The sequence below is a fragment of the Parasteatoda tepidariorum genome, chromosome 7 (assembly GCF_982258835.1).
Source record: "Parasteatoda tepidariorum strain Cologne lab strain chromosome 7, Ptep-v5.0, whole genome shotgun sequence".
NCBI lineage: Eukaryota > Metazoa > Arthropoda > Arachnida > Araneae > Theridiidae > Parasteatoda > Parasteatoda tepidariorum.
Genome location: NC_141761.1, coordinates 77,568,716 through 77,593,030, shown reverse-complemented (window position 1 = coordinate 77,593,030; position 24,315 = coordinate 77,568,716). Strand labels below are relative to the sequence as shown.

General features: G+C 30.7%; 1 protein-coding gene across 2 annotated transcripts in view; it reads right to left on the bottom strand.

Annotated features, from left to right (window-relative positions):
* Positions 1 to 24,315, bottom strand: part of LOC107457578 (sodium channel protein para) — a 274,399-nt gene that overhangs the window by 103,734 nt on the left and 146,350 nt on the right. For both annotated transcript variants that reach the window (XM_087168094.1, XM_087168092.1), the window contains 2 exons: positions 20,193 to 20,325; positions 8,485 to 8,803 (listed from right to left, as the gene is read on the bottom strand). In XM_087168094.1, coding sequence (XP_087024220.1) covers positions 8,485 to 8,793 — 309 coding nt within the window. In that variant the 5' untranslated portion in view covers positions 8,794 to 8,803; positions 20,193 to 20,325. The remainder of the gene's footprint in view (positions 1 to 8,484; positions 8,804 to 20,192; positions 20,326 to 24,315) is intronic.

Here is a 24,315-nt window from a genome sequence, read left to right as displayed (position 1 = left end):
CCGCTTTGTCTGTGGCGGCTGAAAAGACAAAATTAAAGCTTCCCAAAATAGAATTAGTTAAATTTAGTGGGGAAGTCAAGGATTGGTTAAGTTTTTGGAGCCAATTTAGTCGAATCCATGATGATGAATGTATGAGTGATGAGGACAAATTCCAATATCTCATTCAATGCATGGTTGTCGGGAGTAGAGCAAGGGAAATTGTGGACAGTTATCCGCCGTCTGCTGATAATTATGCCAAAGTGGTAGAAAGTTTAAAAACGAGATTTGGGCGGGAAGAACTCCTCGTCGAATATTACGTAAGAGAATTATTAAATTTAGTGGTGAAAAATGTAATGAACACAAAAGCAAAGATGAACATAATGCAACTTTACGATAAATTGGAGTCATATCTGCGTTCACTGGAGTCTATTGGCGTAACAAAAGAGAAATACGCAGCAATGTTGTTTCCGCTTGTGGAATCATGTATTCCAGAGGATTTATTAAGAGTGTGGCTGAGAAATCCTGTAATTACTAAGGAAAATGATTCAAGTGATTCCTATGGCAATAAATTATCGCAGTTATTAACATTTTTGAGAGCCGAAGTCGAAGGCGAAGAACGTATTTCTATGGCGAAAACTGGTTTTAAAAATTATGACTCTTCGCATTGTAAAAGAGACAAAGATTTCGAAATATCAACTCCTGTTTTTACTGCAAATGATTTGCTCTCTGAGAATAGGCCAATAGCACCACATTTTAAACGCAACTGCATTTTTTGCGGGAAACAACATAATTCAGAAAATTGTTTTAAAGGTAAGAATTTATCATTAGATGAGAAACAGGAAATAATAAAGAAACAGAAGGCCTGTTTTTTATGTCTGAAGGTGGGACATCGCTCGAAACATTGCAGGGCTAATATTCGATGTATTGTCTGTAACAAAAGACATTGGCCTGTAATGTGCCCAGACTTGAGCCAAATAAATCAGACATCGGCTGTGGATACATCAACTGAAGAAAATACTACTTTGTCGAATCAAAGCCAACCTGAAGTCTTATTGCAAACCCTTATGGTAGTTATTGAAGCCAATGGACGACGGAAAACTGTTAGAGCACTATGTGATACAGGATCTCAACGGTCGTACATCCTGAAATCAACAATAAATGAAATGGGATGGAAGACCAACAAATATGAAACTTTAACACACGTAGTCTTTGGTGGAGCTAGTTCCAGAAAAGAACATAAAAAATACACATTGTGGATAAGAAATATGAAGAAAAATAAAAAGTTCGAAATTCAAGTTTTAGACCAACAGGTAATCTGTGGCTATATTCCAAGTTTGAAAAATGGTCCTTGGTTAGCTGAATTACGAAGTAAAGGAATCCATATCTCTGATGCAGGTAAAGATTCTCAACAAATCGAACTTTTGATAGGAGCGGATTATATTGGAAAACTATACACTGGTCAAACCATGCAATTAAAGTGCGGACTGGTAGCAATGGAAACGCACCTTGGTTGGACTGTAATGGGAAAACCAAACCATACTTATAGTTCCACTGGGCTTATCTCAACATCACTTTTCATTCAAAATACTTCGGTTACTGACTTATGGGAATTGGAAACAATTGGTATATCTGATCCTTGCGAGACAATTACTTCAGAAGAATACGATGCTCTAGCAACGGAACACTTTTCTAGAACTGTCAAAATACACCCAGATGGTAGATATGAAATTAGTCTTCCATGGGTGAAAGATGTAAGCGATATGCTTTGTAACAGAGATATTGCGGGCAGAAGATTGAAAACGATGACAGCTAAACTTATCAAGGATAACCGTTTGGATAGTTATAATGCAGTTTTTGGAGAATGGATAAAAGAAGGTTTCATCGAAGAATCAAACGAAGGTACCGGCCATTATCTTCCTCATAGAGGAGTTTTCAAGTCCAATTCCACCACGAACGTCAGACCAGTTTTTGACGCTTCTTGTAAAACAAGAGATAACTTATCGTTAAATGACTACCTGATGAAAGGACCAAACTTGTTAAAAATGATCCCTACCTTACTAATAAAATTTCGAGAAAAGAAAATTGGAGTTATATCAGATATAAGGAAGGCTTTTCTCCAGATATCCGTAAATGAAGACGATAGGAAATATTTAAAATTTCTGTGGTGGGAGGATAAGGAAGCGAAAACAGTTAAAGTTTTTCAACACGCCAGAGTTGTCTTTGGTTTAAATTGCAGTCCTTTTTTACTGGGAGCTGTTATTCAACATCATTTGAACAAGTATGAATCCTCCAATGTCCAAGAGGTGGCTATGAAGCTGAAAAAATCCTTCTACGTCGACAATTGTGTCACGTCTGTAGATTCTGAACAACAGTTAAAAGAGCTCATTCAATGTTCGACAGACTTAATGGCTGCAGCAAAATTCGAACTGCGAGGTTGGGAGTTTACAGAGAAAGAAAACTTAACTGAAAAATTTGAACCGTCACCTGTGTTGGGTCTTCTGTGGGACAGATCAGAGGACGTATTGTTTTGTGACACTCGAACAATTATTGATCCTCCAGAAATTATCACCAGAAGAGTTATATTATCTTTTGCTAATCGAGTATTTGATCCAATCGGATTTACTTGTCCAATTATGTTATATCCGAAGATTTTATTGCAAACAAGTTGGCAATCAAAATTAGGTTGGGATTCAAAAGTTTCTGAGGATATAAAAATGAAATTTCTCAAATGGTTGGAAGATCTGAATATACTGCATGCAGTGAAAATTCCCCGTCACGCTATTTTGAGAAATAGTAGCTTAAGTCTTCATGTATTTTGCGACGCTAGTGGTCTGTCCTATGCAGCTGTTGTTTACATTAGATGTGAGACAGAATATCAAACAACAGTACAATTGTTACTTGCTAAATCAAGAATAGCACCTTTAAAAAGAGTATCTATTCCTAGACTTGAACTTCTAAGCTGTTGCATTGGTACTCGTTTAGCAGATTTCGTTAAGAAAAGTTTAGAAATAGAAAATGTCAAGATTCATTATTGGTCCGATTCTACAACTGCTTTACAATGGATCCAGAAAGATGAGCCATGGAGTGTGTTTGTCAGAAATAGAGTAAAAGAAATCCGTGCTCTTTCATCAGGAAATTGGCGACACGTTCCCGGTCACTCTAATCCAGCCGATCTACCATCACGCGGCTGCTCGGTAACAAAATTATTGAGTTCAAGGTGGTGGGAAGGTCCTTCCTGGTTGAAATTACCTGAAAACACATGGCCTCTATCTGAATATATAATTGATGAACAAGTTATCAACAAGGAAAAAGAAAAAAGAACAACCATACTCATAAGTAAAAATTTGCTTGGAACAAATCAGTTTTTTTCTTATTTTTCAAGCTACACAAAAAATGTCAGAATGGTTGGATGGATTCTAAGATTCCTTGAAAATTGCAAACTGTCTGAAAAAGATAGGAAAAAGGGTGGACTAACTCTGGCTGAAGTAGAAAATGCAGAAATCAAACTTATAAAAGTTATTCAAAATGAAGCATTTACTGCAGATTATATAAAAAGCTTAAAATCATTGAATGTCTTCAAAGATGAAAAAGGAATCTATAGAATTAAAACAAAATTGACAGAGAGAAATGATACCGAGAATTTTAGACTGCCTATTTTGCTTCCAGAAAAACTTATGTTGGTTGATATGCTAATCAAAGAGAAGCATTTGAAATGTTTACATGCTGGACTGCAAATTTTACTGTCCAATTTAAGAGAAAATTATTGGATTATTAATGGACGTCGAGCAGTTCGTCGCATCCTCAAAACCTGTGTTAGATGCAAACGATATAATGCACGAAGTACAAAAACGGTTCCCGTAGGTTTACCTGAAGACAGAGTTAAAGAAGCTTCTGTTTTTGAAGTGGTCGGGATAGATCTTGCCGGACCTCTTCATTTAAAGGATGGTGTGAAAAGTTGGATTGTCATCTACACATGTGCCGTTTATCGATCAATACATCTCGAACTGGTGCAGTCACTTTCAACTAAGGCGTTCCTGTTGAGTTTACGAAGATTCATTGCTCGCCGAGGAAGACCTCACATCATCTATTGTGACAACGGGAGTAATTTTATAGGAGCTGAGAATCTACTTCAGTCCATAGATTGGAAGTCAATTGAAGCTGAAACATCAGTAAACAAAATTGAATGGAAATTTAATCCACCGTCTGCTCCCTGGTGGGGAGGCTTTTGGGAGATTATGGTGAAATTGGTAAAAAATATTCTTCGAAAAATTTTGGGGAAAGCATGCCTTTCATACGAAGAAATGATTAGTGTTCTGTGTGACTGCGAGTCCGTTATCAATTCAAGACCTCTCACATACCTCTCAGAAGATCTGGATGACTTAATACCTCTTTCTCCGTCCATGTTTTTACAAGAGATCTCGACGGTGGGAGTACCTGATTTAGATCAGCTGGATACAATAGATCTTAAAAAACGCTATAGATATCAACAGACGTTAAGAGAACAGTTGAGAAAAAGATTTCGCCGCGAATACCTAGCGACACTCCTTCAACCGCGCAAGAAGAATAACTATTATGATCTAAAGGTTGGCGAGATTGTGTTAATCGAAGATGACTTAAAGAAAAGATTACACTGGCCGATGGCTAAAGTTATTGCCGTCTATCCTGGTAAAGATAAAAGGATACGCGTGGCTCGACTTAAAACAGCACATACCGAGTTTTTGAGGCCAGTGCAGCGGATTTATCCACTGGAAATACGTTCGACACCAAATGAAGGTTCAACTCCAAACGAAAGCGCAACTTCAAATAAAGGTGACAAGCATAATAATTTCTCAAGTACCTTACGAAACATCGTTACCACAAGAAGTGGCCGAACTGTTAAGATACCATCAAGATATTTAGACACATAATTTTAAATTTATATTAGTTTTTTTTTGTTATTTTGATTATTGGAATACACATAATCAAAAGGTGGGAGTGTTACGTCACTCTCATAAGATGACGTCATTCATTTAAAGTGTAAATATTAACTAAAACGATTTTTTCGCCTGTGTATATATGAAAAGTGTGAGTGGCAACAGAAAGAATGTTGTGCTAGATGTGTTCTACGAAAATAAAATGGTTGCTTTTGTAAATATGTGTACGCAGGTATTACTTGTAAATTTAAGTTATTTCATCGCTGGATAGATCGGGTAGATTTATCGGAAGCACGAAACAATAGCATCCACATAAATAGATACTGAGAAGAAAGCACTTATATCTAAGAATTTAATGCGCTAATTCGCGATCGCAACGCTCGAGTACGCCGTCTAGCGGGAGCCTGTAAATATCGGACATTAATTTATCACGTTTTCATTTAGTTCCATCAAAGTCATTGACTGAATCAGACGCCATTTTTTAGCAGCAAATAAGAAACAAAATTTCCCTAAGGAAAAGGCCGAAGAACTTGAAAAAAATCTCCAGAATATTAGTAAATCTTTCAGGAACAGAACACGCCAAACATTTGAAGAAAAATTCCTCAATAATTTTTAATTTCTATTATCAACAAACTTGCAACTGATGACTTCCGATTTCGGATACTGTTACAGATGTGTGTATTAAGGTAAAATGCATTTCTTCTGTCTTCAATTCATTACGAATTAAAGTGAAGTCAACATTGCTTTCGTCATTCCAGTGAATAAATATGAATTCAGAACATACAGAATTGTAATAGTTATAGCATATTCTTCTTCGTTATAGAATAGTATATATTTCTGCATCCATATAATTCGGAAAACAACAATAAAAAATTATCCAAGTTACTTGAAATAGTGCCATTTGTGCTGATTCTTAATTAATTTAAATCGTTTTCTTGGTAAGTTTTTTTTAATTTTGAAAGAATAAGTTCAACTAGAATTCAGCTATTCTGTTTTTAGCTACATATTCAAATTCATATCAATTATAAAATTTTGCTGTGTAGTATGTTATCTAAAAGTAATGAAGGTATAAACTATGTATCTATTATTTGAGAATAAAGTTTTCAAACAAGGAACTTATCATTTTGGAATTCTCCGGGAATCATAAATCAGGTAAGTGCAATGATTTTTACAATAAAAAATTTGCTTGTAAATATTTTTTTTTCATTTGATGATGGTTCTCTACAGAATGGTTTTTTACGTCTGATTAAGAACTATAAGAATAATAAAAAAAGAAACAATATGAAAGTTTTTATTTCAATGTTAATAATTCTTAAAATCGTTTTTTTTATCCTAAGAATTCTTTATTTTCCGTTTTTTAGTTTATAATTTTTTGATAAAAATTGTTCTCAAAATACTTTTGAAAAATTAAATGGTATAACATTATGTGTTTATGTATACTTCTTGTATATTCCAATGTTTGAAATAATATGATTCAGAAAAGTATGGAATAAAAATTCGGTACTTACGACGTATTAACGCCACCGCCGCTACAGATTTGGCGGTTTTTAAGTGCTGCCAATCTACACTTAAAATTTTTGCGACAATTCATAAAATAAAACACTTTATTTAAAATCAAAATAGTTAATCGGATTTCGGTGGAAAATGAGCCGATATAGAGTTTAGCATAGATTCAAAACAATCATATCGCCATATGAACTCTGATGAATAAGATTCCAAATGAAATAACATTTCCAAAACGTACGTTTACCAAGATAAAGTTTTATGTTGTGGGAATTGGTACATTTTCGTTTTATCGGTAAAATATTTCCCTCCTGAAAAAATAAAATTGCATCTTGTTTTTTTTTTTGGCAAATCCCAAAGACGAATATTCGTAGCACTAAAAATGGCGACAAAAAAGAATTGTTTTTTTTTTTTTGTTTTTGTTTCGTCAGCATTCTTTATTTTACGTTTCTTAGTTTCTAAATAATGATTTTTATTGAAACTTGAAATTTTTTGATAAAATTACTTGTCAAAAAACTTTATTTACAAAATTAAATTACATAAAATTATGAAGCTTATGTATACTTTTTGCTTATTTTAATGTTTGAAGTAATATGATTCTTATAACTATGGAATGTAAAGTTTAAATAGGCCTTTCAGGTTATATTATTAAATTTGGTAAAACTATTTCTCAGGCATTAGGTTTTAACTTTAATAAGAAGATACATATTTTTTTCTGTTTATTTACAAACATTTTTCAGATGTGTTTTGGATGTTCCTTCTTTAAAAAAAAAGAGATACCATCTTGTTTTCGGTTGTACAAGAAAGAAGATCAAGCATTTTTCTTTTTTAAATTTAATAAGCCACATTAAAGAAGGAACGTTGCAATGCTACACGCTACATTAACGACGTCTCCAGAGTAACTGAATGACGGTTCATATGGAAATCGCAGGTAAGCGACTCATACAACAACGCCCCCTATAGTTCGTTGCGATCGCGAATTGAGCACAATCTATTCATAATGATACTGAGCATTTTTAGAATAAAAAAAAAACATTAATCAATCAGATTTTATCTCTATGAATGCTATGTAATAGGCATTGAAATCGGTGTTGTGATTAAAATGTCTCTCTCATAGGATGCTCGATAGTAAATTTTTTCATTGTGCCTTGACATTTACCACGGATAGTTAGTAATTGAACGAAAATGAAATACTTTTAAGTAAACCAACAAGAAAAAGTAAAGGCCTGTTTACACAGTCTAAGTTCTTGAATCCGAAAAATTGGAGGAATTTCTCTCTCCAAGAAATTTGATGATTCGTCGACACTATCCAAGTTCTTGAATGTCACTGATTGGTCGGAAGAAAAACTTGCGCATGCGCATTGTTCATATTCAACATTTTAAAATTATACTTACATCACTTTAAAATTACTGAATAAATTCAAATAAAATCATAATAACGCAAATAAACCATAACAGATTAATTTATATGGACTAAAATATATGAAAACAGACAACAAAATGACATTATCTGATGCCTGATTGTTGACGTCACAAAACTTAAGAAACTGATTGGTTAAGGGAGGAAAAAATTGGATGGAAAGTGGAACATGCTATACTATCGTCTAAGGACTTGGACCAAGTACTTGGATGATCGTTTACACGATCCAGGCTCAAAGCAAAACAAGATTCCATCAATTTCAATCAATGTTCGTCCAAGAACTTGGATCGTTTAAACAGGCCTTTTTTCTTTTTTTTGTCGTATGCCTGTTTAGGCAGTGGAGGGGCGATTGTTCCTGTTTTTCAGTGGCGCCATCTATGGCCAGGAATTCGACTTCTGCCACGCCATTCACACAACCACAACCCGTTTATAGGGCGGGTCACATTCACACGCATTCACACACAAAGGAGAAAGGACATAGAACACAGAGAGAGAGAGAGAGAGAAATCCATGCCTTGCGCGGGATTCGAACCCAGGATATTTCTGATGCAAAGACAATTCCCTGCCCCTACATAGGCCGGTCGGTTAAACAGGCCTTAATATGCTGAACGAAATACAAATAAATTTAATTAATGATAATAATGTAATTAATGATTAAAAAATGCTGACCCTCTGATTTTCGTAGAACTTGTCAATGTCTTCAAGGGGCGTGGCCGTGACCTCCGGCGTGAGCACGTTGAGCAGGTATTTAGGCAAAGGCATACCGGCTTCCAGGTTGGGATCAGCCTCCAGTCCCTCATCATCCATGCCTTGATGATGAACTGGCTCGGCGTGGTCCTCTCCATCTTCTCCTTTATTCGCATGCTCTTTGCGTGCTTTTTCTTCAGCTATTCGGGCCTCGATGGCCGCGAGAGACTCTCTTGTGAAGGGACGGAATATAGGAACCACCTCTTCGTCGGACTGGTCGTCGGCGGACATCACAGATCACCTATTATATATACAAGAAACAAAATTTCAGTATTTTTAAGTAATGTTGTTTTAACAAACAAACTCTGTTATTTTAACAAGCAAACTCTGCCATTTTAACAAACAAACTCTGTTAATTTTAACAAACAAACTCTGTTAATTTTAACAAACAAACTCTGTTATTTTAACACGTGTTTGCTGTGGCATACCGGTGGTAGGACTTAAGTCCATGCTGGAACAATGCTACTTTAATGTCATAGTATGAAGGAAATTCTGAAACTATTTTTATCTTTCAAGTCTTACTTTTTGAAATAATGTTTAAGCGTAAAATATTTTAAAACTATAGTGGTCTATCCGTATGAAAATGCCTGGCAACTTAACTTAGTAATAAAATTGCATCTAAAGAACTTAATTAATTAGGTTTACAACTAATTTGACAATGAAATAGATCCCCAAATTTATTTATGCAATGTTCAAAACCATAAAATAATTGCTGAAAAATAACTGCAAGTCCAGAAAATGATTCTAGAATGATTATAAAAAATTTAGTGTTACTGTACCATAGGCAAAACTGCATAGCAAAAACTAGAATTAAAACGGACTCTTTTTATCCATTTATGATTAGGTAGAAAAAACTGAGAAAAACCCAACAAAACAGCCATATACGTCAAATATACAAATAAAGTATGTAAAAAGAATGCTAATTTCTTATCACTATGTACTTGACAATAAAGAATAACCCTGTTAATAGCAAAAATAGCTTCAAAAAACTACCGACATACTTAACATATTTAGTTTATTCTTACTTTTTTTGTGAAAGCTAAGTAATATGTATTAAAAAATATGCTACATTAATGTATAGAAATATGCTACATATATCATTAAACCATCCCAAACCGTAATCTGAACCTTTTTTTTAAATTTTTAACTCCCATTATAAATAAGGAAGTTTTCATGAAACATTTGACTTTCTTTTATCTTTTTTCTTATTTTTATTACATGAAACGAATAAGTGCTATGATTGCGCTTCGGGGGCAGTAAAAAAGCCACCAAACTTTAATCGACAACAGTGAGGCTTATAATCGTGGTAAGAGGTGCCACTGGCATTGTGTAATGTGTACTAAGTATTTTGACATTCGTTACTTAATATGCTGATATTGGTACAGATATAATATGTATTTAACGACCTTCAGAAAAGGAATAGCACCACATTGAAAGAGATTGAAAAAAATAACTGTATTTCGAATTATCCCATTGGTTGGAATAAATCTAGGCTAAAATAATGTGCAATACTAATAAAGTACAATTAATGGAAACATATATTACTAGGAGGCTTCGCCCCCTGCTCGCTGACGCTCGCCAACCCCAGGAACTGCTTTCGCAGTTCATTTCGGATTGCTTCGCAATCCGATGCTCGCTTTGCTCGCTCATTGGATACGTTCTTAACGTCTAGCTTTTGTATACTTTTTTGAACACTGAAGTTCCGAAAACTTTTCACTGTAGAAAATTCTAAACCTGTGCATTTCAATATTAATTTGAAATTCCAAACAGTTCACATATTTTTCTTAATCACACTATTCTAAATTTCAGTTGTTGAGAATAGTAACTGTTGTAAGCTTTGTTTTAAAGTCTTTCCCACCCGAGGGCTAAAACCATGTGTTGTAAAACAATATAAAATAATACTGAACGCCGGATGTAAAGCATCGGCTTCGATGAAGATAATTTTGTGAGAATTTTTTTAAAATAATTCTGTGAGAATTCACCCGATTAGACATATGATGCTCACTACGCTCTCTTGCGCGCCGAAGCCTATCAATTAAAACGTATTAGCGTTTTATATAATATAGATCAGCCATATGATGCTCACTACGTGCTCTTGCGCGCCGAAGCCAATCAATTAAAATGAAAACTGTTGCCAGCGCGAGGAAAGAAATATCATCGGTTTTATTGATACATACGTACGTATTAGCGTTTTATATAATATAGATTACATTAAACTAATAGGTTGGTCAAATCACATATTGAGATTAAAAACAAAGGAACTTAAAAGTTTGAAAGTAAAAATTCAGCAACTATGCTCCATTGCAAATTTAAAAAAGGCCTTTGCGGTATAGGGTTTAAGTAATCATTCGTGACTACCTATACTTCCGTTTTATTTCGCCATCAAATTATATAAACATGCTTTAAAACAATATAAAAGCTTTTAATAGTTAAACACTTCAGATAGAAAGTTAATTCGTGCTATATCTTACGATATATATCATTGAATTATTAAAAAAAGGCTACAGTTTCGTAGTTTTACTGGAATCCAAGACTTAGCAACATATTTTGATAAATAAGGAGAGCGTTCGTTCTTGAATAAGAAACAACTATATGATGTTGCAAGAACATTGGATTTGATTGTACCACTAAAAATGGCGCGTCCTTTGCTGAAATGCTCTCAACAAATCAAATACGAGTTAAACAATTTTTTCCTTCGCTTCATCGTAGAAGGAAATCGTCATCAAAAAACAATATTTATAATTCTTTCATCAGTTTCTTGAAACGCGAATAAAAAGACGCATATTTGTTACGATTTTTAGATATTATTTTTATTAATTCTTACTGCATGTTAATTGATTATTGTTGTTATTAAGATGTAAGAAAACAAACAAAAAGGAAGCTGTGCAACGTCGTTTTAAGAGTTAGCGTTGTCATACGTTCGCGCTGAGAGCTTGACATCCATTTGGCATGCACATAGATGCAAATAGGATCTCTCCATAGGGGAAATGGTGTTTTCTTAACTTGAAACAGAATATAGAAACTTTGGTTTATTTCTGAAAGTAATTTTTAGTGCGTAAGTAGTGAGTTTGTTATGTGTTGATTTAAATTTCAAATATTTTTTTAATCGTTAATTGGTCTCTAAGGGGCTTCAAGGAGTACCGATTTCATAATTTATAAATAATATCATACAAAGTTTCAACAATGGTAAAAAAATAAAAGAGCATGACGCAGATTTGCATATATTTGCCTGTACTTATCCCAAATATATAAATGTTATGCCCATAGTAGTTATAGGTTTGCACTAATGAAAATAATTAGAACGAAAATTAATTTGAAATTCGAGAAACGTAACAAAATGTAAGATGTTTTATATGAATTCGGTGACTTATTTGTTGTCTAGTAAATTTTAATTAAGTTAAAATTAACCAAGTTAATTCAATTTTATATGGATTTTATATTTTATCTCACAAATAAAATATACTTGTATTTTAAAAATTAAGCTATCAGATTACCAAATTAAAAAAAAAAATTTAAGTAATTTAATGACCTTGGATAATGACTTTTTAATATCATCCTGACGGAATGAAAAATTATAAGTTAATAATCATTGATAGGGATTCAGCTCAATGATTTATTTATATCTATAAAATTATTATTAATTTTTATTTTAATTGTTATTAAAATTATTACTAATTTTTATTTAATATCCGTAAAATTACCATTAATTTCTTTATGATTATTATTGAAACCTGACGCCCGGTGGCTGAGGGTAGCACTTCGCGCTTTCGTACTACAAGTCCTAGAATCGATCCTCGAGCCGCGCAAGATTGACTCAGCCTTTCATCCCTTCAGAGGGTTTAGAAAATGATGAGTACCAAGCATGCTTGGGGACTAAACACTGGGTGTTCCGTGTTAGGCTGACCACCAAACCGGAACATCTGCCATCCAGAGCCCAAGGTCAAGAAAACCGGGATGGGCTGTCGTGCCACTAATTACTGATGTGTGAAGGGAAAAAATCAATAATAAATAAAATAAATGAATAGTAAATTTTTTTTTCCAGATTCAAAACATAATTGACTTTAAAATATAATTTAATAACATTGGTTCTTAGATATATTTTCCTTAAATCATGCTTTATTAACTACTTAAACCTAGTTAATTTGTAGAAAAAACGGGCGTAATCACAAAAGTTTCTCTTAATTGCAATTTAAGTCAATTTATTATTATTAACAACAAATGTCTTTCTACTTTATAAAATTAAAAATAGATGGCAGCACTACATTTTATGTAAGGGGCTTGAACGAGAAAAGCATAGAATTCTATTTATAAATATTTGATTTGATTGTAAATATAAATCTCATTTATGAAACTGATCTTAATTTATAAAAATTAAGTTTAATTTTCTACAACTAAGAATAGTAAAAGATAGTCAATATAAAATGAATAAATGTGCGGGCAATAATTTAGTGATGCAAAATCAAACGCCATGAAGTCATAGATTGATTATTATTTTGCTGTGAATGTGTTTCAGACGGTCGTAATTTCTCAGATGGTAATTAAATTAAAAATATTTTATTTTAATTCAAATTGGTTTCTACAAATAAAAAAGTGAATAAATGATCAATGACATCGCAAATTCTGGTGTAATTGTAAAAATACTTCTTCAATTAAGGTGGCTACTTTGATCCAGTGTTCTCGCAATTTTACAGGTTAACAGGCATCTTATTTTCTTCCCTCTTAACACATAAAATTTTGTTATTCCTTTAATTTAATTTCTTTCTATATATACACAGTTTCCTCATACATATTCTTCTTTTCGGTATGCCTGAAATTCCAACATCTTTTTTCACCCATGGCACCTGACATGGTGTTTTTCTTTCATTTTATATTTTATAACCTCGTTGAACAGCTGACCCAAATTAGGGTTTACCCCTACTAAAGTTCAACTCCGCAGCCTTGTAATTTTGAACCTAATCCAGAAGACAATGAGAACTCCTGGATCAAGTATTGGTTAGAGATTTGTCTTCGTGGAGGACTTTTTGATGGAACTAATCAGTCCTAGGTAGCAAAATGATGTTTTCTAGCATTAGAAAGATACAATAGAATACTGCCGTGCTAGAAAACGCTAGACTCCTGAATCCTATCTACTAATATTAGAGCTAATATTATATAGCATTAAATAGTGTTCAATCTAACATTTGAACCTTTAACATTGTCATCTAATTCGTTACTATTGGTTCAAAGTCCCTTTTTCATGAAAGGGCATCTCATATTATTAATAAATAAACATTTATTTATAAGAGAAAACAATAACTTAAATACTACATAAAATGTAAATATTAACCAATGCAATTTTATGCCAGAAAATGGAAGTAAATAGTAGTGGAACTAAATTCTGTTCGTGAAAGATAGAACTCGAAAAATTTCTTCAACTATTGAGTTGTAACTTCTTCACGATTGTTTACGACGCCATATTGTTCGCGCTTGGTAACTTTGGTTTCTACTTCTTAAGGTATTTATAATTTAGTAATTTTTGGTAAACTTTATAAATTTCATTGATAGTTACATGAGACATTAATGAAGTATTGTAAGTAATGTTTTTGTTTTAGTTAAAAATCATGTGTCTAATAACGTCAGTAAATATTATGAATTGTGATCATTTTTGACATTATTATTCGCACGCAGTAGTTGACTTTTCTGTTAAAACGTATTCTCTAACTATAAATAAGTACTGTAATTAGTTCAGAATATGCTTGTAAAGTAATTCGTCTGTGACAAAGTTTTTCTGCAACAATGAAGAAGGTAAAAATAATTGTTTGTAAAAAAATTAGTCAAGTTAAAACAATTAAAAAATTAATAATCTGCTACTTTTAGCTCAGTTAAAACTGTTACATTCTGGAATGTTTAAATTTTAATTTAAACAATATTGTTACTGTATTAAAATTTCATGCTTAAAATATTGTAAAACAATGAATTAAACAATTTTATTTAAATATTTTGGAGATATTTCCGTATCGTGATCTGTCACGCCAACTACAATCGCCAAAGTGCCAAATTGATTTTAAACTTGTAATTTTTTTAAAAAAAAATATGTAGATGTTTGCCTGATGAAGGTGACTGCGAGTTAAACCTTTCGAGTTTGTGAGGTTCTTTTTAGTTTAATAAATATTTATTAAATAATTATTATTATAATAGTAATAATTAGTTTAATAAATAACTATTGTTTGGTAAATTTTTTATAAAAATTTCTATTAGAAATAATCTGAGACTGTAAAGAGTTATTTATTAAACAATAAAAAAAAGAAATATGTGACAAAATTTAGTTATGCATACTGACTTTTAATGAATGTTATGTAAAATATTTGGGGGGAGGGGCAAAATATATTTAATATATATACTACAACTTTGAAATATGTAAATTCTTAAAGAATTCTCCTTCTACATGATTTTGAATTCTCATAGTATCTTTTTACATTGCCGTACTTTTACATTAAACGATTTTTAAATAAGCAATTGTTTATTTAATTGATTATTAATAAACTATAATTATAATAATATAAAATTTATTTGTTGACTAGCTACGAAGCGAGTAGTTATTTTTAGGTCTAATAAAAAGGTTTTGCATTTTGAATATTTAAAAAAAAGAAAAAAAATATGTGATAGTTTGCTTGGGAGTGTCAATGAGCTAAACTCTTTTAGTTTTCGTAATGCATAATCTCTTACCAGCGAAATATCAACAATGGAATTGACTGATTTTAAACAAAAAGTTTTTGATAGCAAGGTTTTCAAAAAGTAACTTACAGTAGTTAAAATTGGATCATTAACACAAAAGGCAACTTGTAGTTAAAAAATATGTTATGTTTTTTCTTCTCATTCTTGCATGCAAATAAATGTTTGCGCAAATTTAATTCTGAGAAAATACAATATTTACTACTTAATTTTGGTTTCAAGATTTAAATGTTACCTAAATTTTAAGTAAATAAAAGTACATAGTACCTTTAATTAATCATTAAATCGTTACAAATTTCTGAAGTGCCAACGTAAAATTATTTTTACATTACAAAAAATTATTGGCAAATTTTTTTTAATTAAAATTCACAAAGGCTTTTTTGTTTCACTCCCTGAAAATATTTCTACAGGTGCCTTTGGGTTTTGTTAGTAAAATTTCAGATTCTAAAAGGATATAGTTGCGTAAGTATTTTTCCATTTAATTTCACTGAAAAAAGAAGCGAAAAAATTTATGCAAGTAAGTAATTTGAATATCTTTAAATTTTCTTTATTGTCTCAATTATTACAAAAAATAACAATTTTAAAATTTGAGACATGATTTTATTTTAATATTTTTGGAAATGAATGACTTAGTTATATTTTAAAAGAAAAAAAAATTAAGGTAAATTTTCAACTCAATGCGAATGAAAATTTAACTTTTCAATTATGTAATGTGGTTTTCTTTAATTTACAATTTCAGAATATAAATAATGAATGATAATTGTGAAATTACAAATGGCTTAAGTTGCACATTTTATAAAGCATGTGTTATACAAACTAACAAATTCAATTGAGATTTTAATAAAATAAGCTCATTTCCAAAACAAAACAAAAAAAGAAAAATTGGGAGTACTTCTTAAAATTAAAGACTTGAAAATTATTATTGATATAAAATTTGTCAGAAAACCCATTGTATGAAAAATGGAAAGAAATATCAATAAAAGTTGTGATATAGTACTATTTCTTAAATAAATTTGAAATATTGAAAAAAAAAATCAGCTGAACACACTTAGGAGTAAGAGGAAAATGGATGGTAGCAGTGTTCGCTAAAATAATTTTATTTAGTATTTCTGTATTGCTAAGTAAATAATGCATGGAATGACATGAAACTATAGTTCTATGTTTTACTACTTCGCAGCAATACAGAAAATTAAGTAAAATTATATCGCCGAATTATTCCAATACTATCCAAATCTTCCTCTTGCTTACTCCAAAAATAAAAAGCAACGCAAGATAATATCGGAAAATACGAAATCTAATATTATATGGCATCAAAACTAATGCAAAATAATATTACGGCGAACGCTATATTCTAATATTATATAATGCAGAGCAAACAGCGACCTCTTGTATCTTTCTAATATTAGAAGTTGTGCAAGATAACGTCAGATTTTACCGATTTTCTGATGTTATCTAATATTAGGTGCTACTTGGGCATTTGCGTTACATGGAGAGGAAGACCACGAGATTCTCCCACGGTTAGCCTAATGGCAAAGGGACTTTAACCCATTATCCGTCTACCATCGAGGATATATTTCACGTCAGCACTGTGGTCAGTGCAAGCCGGATGCGGAATTCATATCGAGCAACCGTCACTGGGATTGGAACCCGGTTCACCTCAATGGCATATTCGGTCTCAGCTTCACATAATGTAATCGAAGCAATATTTTCAAAATAATTTCGCTCTATATAAATTTATATAGAGTAGTCCATACAAAATTTTTATATAAAGTAATCAGAATCTTACTATGTAACATAAATAATGAATAGCTGCTCGATGAATATATTTTTCAAAAGATATTGTGTAATACAGAAATTCATACATTCTAAACCAAAACAACGGACAAAAGAATCAAATAAGTATTTTTTGAACTTCATACTTTCAATAACTTTCAAAAATTTTCTCTTAACTCTATTAACATATTTTATTTTTAGAATTTTAACTGAAGGTGATAATATGTTATAAGAGATACTGTTTTTCTTTAACTATTTTAATATTACCTTTTGCCCTGTACAGTTTCAATTGATTATTTTTAGGCATAAACAAACATATATCTTCGTGAGAATAGTGTTGATATATAATAGTGTGGACATGTTTTAAGTGGATTTTTCCTTTATAAATAAGCAGCTTCAGATTTTTTAATATTTTTAAATTGCAATGATATTAAATCGATATTAAAACGATTGAAACTCATTGACATCAATGACTCATTAAAATTTAATGACTTCAAGTGTTTGTTTGTTCTTTCGTTTTAAATAAAAAAGAGATGCATTATGTTGATAGAGTCGAGGTAGTTTATACACTTTCTGACATAATGTTGGATATTTCGGAAGGAAAGATGAATATAGTTATAGTAATCATGAATCTTTCCTTTTTACAGAAAACAAAACATTTCTCAAATTTCAAGAAAAAAAAATAGTTATCAAACTTCCAGCGACTGGTAGAACTACAAAGATTGTATCTTAATACAAATTTAAAGTTGACATTGAAATTTTTTTCCATTTAAAATAAATTTAAAAGAATATAAATATTTATCAAATGCATCAAACTGAATGATGGCTTTCAAATGTATTGATTTGCTTTCAAAATGTCTTTTTTTGCTAAAGTGTACTGTTCTATTACAAATTAGTATATTAATTAACGTATGTTAATATTTACTCTTCAATAAGACATAGATTGAAAATAATTTCTCTTTGTTTTTTATATACCTTTCTGATATTTGATAACTTAACAAGTTGTCAAGATTATGTTTACAAATTAGAAGTTAGAGTGGACAAAGCAAACTTTTCTTATAACATTTTTATGGAAAAACTAAACAACTTTTTAAAGTTCAGATATAAGCAAGAATGCAGTAAAACATCAAAATTATTATTTAAAAATACTTCAAGAGTTAAAAATTATATTTAATAAGGTGTTTAGACAAATTTGTTAAAAATCTCCACGCTAAACCCCTCTCTTTTACGATTCATCAATCTAGCTATTTTATTTTGCGTGACTCGATCTGATTTGTCAATAATTTAACCTTTTGTTTTACAGAGATATAAATTTAATTCATGATATTTAAAGGCTATTTTTGCAGTTAGAGAGTTAATATCATTTTTAAATATTTAACTATTCAAGCAAATCAACCTTAAATTTAGTTTTATTCTGAAATCTTAATATTATATAAATTTCCATCTTATTTTTTAATTCTCAATTAAACTATAAAACTATATTTACTTTTAATGGCATTCTTGTTCAAATATGTCAATAATTACTATATCTTTAGAAATTTTGTGTATTTTAAGATCGAAAATTTCTATATTTAAAAATACTTTTAATATGTTTAAAATAATTATTGTAAATTAATAAAGATAATTTGATCAAAATACGTGCTAAGTTTTCATTATTCTTAATACGCTCTAATGTGTTACTTTTAAATTATTTGATAAGTAAAATATTTTACGTAATAAGCACAAATTTAGTTCGAATTTTCATGTAATAAGCAAAATGTACTCGGAGATTTCAATTATTTATCTAATTAAAGAATCTCAGTGTGCATTGTTTCTGTGTAAGATTTTTGTAAAATATACCCGTACCAGCAGTATATATCAGGCGTGCCAAAAATGATCACCAATAGAAAGAATTAATAAAAGGAAAATGAAAAATCAATGGTACGTGACTCGCCAACTTATGTGAAACTCTATTTTTAGACATATTGTGATAAAATTAGAATAAGACCCATTTTATAATATGAAAGGTTAAAGCAATACTTTGCTGTTTCTAAAAATATAAAATTAATTAGTTCCTTTGGACGTAAACTATAGTTGACTTTTATAATTTAAAATTTTCGCGTTGTTCGTAATATACTTTTCAAAATCAATATATATGTGAACTTTTGGTTGAACTCTTTTCAAGTTTACGTTTACTATGAGACTTTTTTCAATATATAGTTAAGAAAATTGTTTTGTATATTCAGATAAATGTATTTTATCATTGTTTGCAAACATATTTTATTTTGCCTAAGTATTTCTAGAGGTATATCGAAAAATTCAAAACAGTAAAATTAATATAAGGATTTCAAGGCCCTCTGATTAAATGTTTGAACGATATTTTTCAAATTGTCGATCTTAAAATTTTCGAGGTCGAAAATACGAATTCGTTGGCAGAAGTAGTAATTTTACTATTTTTAAATTTTTATCATTCAGTTTCGTGTTTTGGACCCTTGAAAAATGCTGACCTTTTTCAGTCTAAATTTCGATGCGAAAAAAGGCTTTTATTTTCGCAAAATTTTTAAGTATGTGTTTTATATACGAAAATTATTAGATAAAAAAATAAAAAAGGTATTTATATTAATAAATTATAGCAATAAAAAAACTAAAAATACGATATTTTCCTATTTGAAAATATCGTTCGCTAAAAATTAATTTAAACATGCCCGTATAAATTTCAAGCAAAATCTTAAAATGGTAACATTTATAAATTAATCTATGATACTCAGGGATACAAGATTTCATTATGATTTTTTGACAAATTTTGTGTGAAAGCTATAACGTCCGTTCATTGTTAAAAATTCCGGATTAAATTGCGGTAAAAAGTACCTGCATTCAGATTTCCTCTACATTTTACAGTAAAATTTTACGGGAAAAAATCAATGTACTGTAAGTTTTAAGTAATATTTTTGTTAATTCATTGCATCACTGTAATTAAATCAATATTACTACAAAAAATACTGTATAGAATTTTAGGATAAAATGAAATTTACTAATGTTGCACTTAGGGTGCCAGCATTTTTTACAGCAATTTAATTCGGAATTTTCAAAGTTTAAATGAATTCCGTTGGTAAATCAATAAATACTTGAATGAAAAAAAAAAGAAATAAATATCATATAAGACTCACTTTAGCTCTCCAAATGAGGGCTCGTGCTACGTCTTACCCTTCTTGTTCTCAAACGGTGGACTACGTGTGTCCGTGATGGTCGCCACTGAAGCCACAGTAGCGACCTTAGTGGGAGAGAGCTGATGACGGACTTCTGAAATGGAACACAAATGTATACAAAATTAGTTGAAGATCAAATAGTCAATAAAATATTTTTTATGCTATTGCAGCGTACTGTAAAACATTTCGGATCAAATTATGGTAAAAAGGTACCGGTAATCAGGCATCCATTTTTACCGGTATATATTAGGAAACAAAAAAATTGATATACCGTAATTTTAACTTTAATAGTTACCGTTAAATCTCAGAATCCCTTTAATTAAATAAATTTTACTGGCACACCGGCATAATAAAAGTACCGACATACAGGCATTTGTTTTAACCGGAGCACGTTACGGAACAAAAAAAAATCTGGTATACTGTAATTTTTACAATTATAATTACAATAAATCAATTTAATTAGAATGATCATTACGGTCATCACTCTAATGAAATGAATATTACTGTAAAAATAATACTGCATTTTTTATGATTGAGAGTTTAAATATCATAAATAAATTATTGCAAAATAAAATAATGTTTATATACTTTTTTCTTCTAAGAACTTAAAAAAAATATTTATTAATAAAAATAATAGATCAGGAACGCAAAAAAGGTTCGAATCTGATAAAAAAGTTAAATTTTGCAGTGCATTAAAAAACGATATATAACATGTGATTTTTTTATTATTCAGAACTCACATTATAACAGGTTTTTTTTACACTTTTTACAAATAAAACTGTTATTCAAAATATTTTGTTATTTTCATGTTTAATATATTTTAAGACAACATTCTATCGATAAAAAGTGTTTTTTTTAAATGAATAATATCGAATTTGGTTCTGTTTGTGCATGCTAAAGCAAGCATAGTATCAAATTGCAATATGATAAAATTGTCAATTTAAATAGTTCAACCTGCCTTTTTTGTAAATATTTTATTGACATTATTACTACTTAATAATTTTGCAAACCAGAGATTATTAATACGAAGAAAATTGACAATTTATAATGTATGTGATTTGCCAATTTTTATTCCAACCAACAACATAAAGTAATTTATAAATCTTTCAAACAACTTTAGAAAGTCGTGGCTAACTATTTTACTGCAGAATGCTATTTTTTTCAAAACACGAGAGTTCATGAAATCAATTAGCTAAGAGAAAAATCGATTCGCAAGAAATTAAATGAACAAGTGCATTCAAATAAACGTATATATCAAAAATTAGGAAAATAAATTAAATTATTCTACGAGAATAAAATGTCTTATATTTTATTTATAAATTTGATTGATTACCTCGTCATTTCAGTACGTACTAACGAATCGCTAAGAGATGAAAGCAATTGGAAAGATGTCAAGAATTTTTACCACTCTTTATAAGTGACGCAGTAGTCATGATTATTACACATATTTTTTTATTATTTCATCATGAAAAATGCTTTCTTTTAGTTGATTATTATTACTTTTCAAATGATACATTAGACCAATCTTTTTATTTACCAGTTCAGCGCTTGATATAAAAAATAACACTTCTTTTCTAAGTTTTCCCAAGGCTGATATCGATTGGAATTTTTGTGCCCGAACACTGTAAAATATGGACACTCAAATTTCATGTAGGTTTTTTTTCTTTTGTCGTATGCCTGTTTAGGCAGTGGGGGTGCGATTGTTCCTGTTTTTCAGTGGCGCCATCTATGGCCAGGAATTCGACTTCTGCCACGCCATTCACACAACTACAATCCGTTTACAGGGCGGGTCAAATTCATACACAAAGGAGAAAGGACATAGAACACACACAGAGAGAGAAAGAAACATCCATGCCTTGCCCGGGATTCGAACCCAGGACCTTTCTGATTCAAAGACAGTTCCCTGCCCCCTACACAGGCCGGTCAGCAGGTTGTTTCGTTTTAAATACCGATACCGTTCGATACCGTTTCCTGGTATATGTTCCTAGCGAACATTTCCTCAAAGTGACGAAATGACTATCGTCACTCCTTGGAGGAAATGAATTTTGTCAAACATAAATAAATGTTTCATCATTCTATTTCTTTCAACAGAAAAAAAGGAAAACACCATGCGGTACTCTTAGTGCCGCATGGCATTCAAAGGTGGTAAACTTGATCATTTTCCCGAGGGCACCATACAGCTGGATCAATGTCCCCCCAACTACGCAACGACACATAAAGTAGGGAAAAAAATACACCTATACCCGAAGTGGGATTTGAATCCGGGAACTTTCTGGTATGAGGCCAAATCCCCTACCACCGTACAGTCCGGTGGGTTTATCTTATTATTCTACTTTTGATCGTCTAATCTTCATTCTAGTTAACGATATCCAATAACGCACTGCGTTGAAGTTCCAAGTTGAAGAAACATTTCGTCATGTTTCGTCACAAATCAGATCATTTCGTGACGAAATTATTCTCAAAATTAACGAAATACAGTTCAAGGATTGGTGAATTGTCAAAAGTGAGAGTTTCATTTCTGAAAGTGATCCCTTCCGAGCTCGAGATATGAAAAAAATGAAGGCCGCAATTCACGAACACAGAAATCCAAAAGTAGCGAAGAGAAATGTTATGTTATTAATATGTTATGTTATTAAAATGATATATGATATTAAGATTAAATGTTATGTTATTAATATGTTATGTTATTAAAATGACATATGTTATTAAGATTACAAATTTAAGTAATTTTGCAAATTTAATAGACTTTTACTGTGTTGTAACCAAATTATTTTTATGCGTATATTAATATGATAGTTATAAGATAATATATGATCGCTTCCAAACTCGAGATTTAAAATGAAGGCCGAAATTCGCGAAAATAGAAATCCAAAATTTACGAAGAGAACTATTATATTATTAATTTGTTAGCGAGTACAGTAATGTTGATTTGATTTTAAGACTTCAGGTTGTGACTAATAAATAACAAATACGTGGCTTAATGTAAAAAACCACGTCAAATGACGAGGACTTAAAATCAATGTATTTTTAGTTATGTAAAAGTATTTAAGTAAATATTTCTCTTGCGTTGTATGACACTAATTCATTGTTAGTGATTTTTTTAAAGCAATTACTTAAAATTTAGAACCATAAAAAGTTGGATAAGCCAGTTTATAAACCATTAAAAGTTGGAGATCATCTAGCTCATCTCGATTACATAAAGAATCAACATCTGAATTACAAGTGGAGAGAAATTTGACATTGACATTTACACGTAAACATTTACACCTGAAAATATTTAGAAGCTGTAGGTAAAATGTAATTTTTTTGCTGAAGATAATATTTAAATTGGAACCTCTTTTATCATTTTCAAGAATATAAGTCATTGGTAATATGGAAATTAAATGCATTTCTAAAGAAAATATTTCTTCGTAGACTATGAATTTTAGTATTAAATTATTTTAGACGCCAGGTATGGAGGTGATATTAAATGTTACATAATGATGTATCAAAAGTTTAAGTTAATTAAGTTGAGTGTCTACAAACGATAAATTTTGTCTGAAATTGAGTCAGGGGTATATTTGGGATCAAAGGATTCAAAATTGAGACTCGTTTTCACTAGAAAATCAGCAAAATCAATCTTTTACAATGTAAGAAAAAATGTGAAAGTAAATGTTGGTTCGAGTATTCTTGAAATATTTTCAACAATCAATAGCACCTCATTTAATAAAAAGTTAAAAAATGTAACATGACATAGTAAATGAAAAAATTTGATTCATAGGTTCAAACTAATCTAATTTATTTAAAGCTTCTGAAAATAAACAAAACTTAGAAAAGAGCTTTCAGTCTTGTTATTAAGCTATTAATTTGTTAAAAATAGTTTTAAATATTTTATGGAACACTATTCCATTTAACAACTTGGAAAGCAACTTAAGAATTTGGATCCAAAAAACCAATATTTCGAGTTAATTTTTTAAAATCAAGAGCATGTGATTTTAAATCAGAGTTAGTAAGTTAGAGTTAGAGTATGTGTGGGAAGACATTGTAATATTTCATACCTCATCTCGAAGATTCCGTCAGCGAAAACATCAACATTTAATTCAAA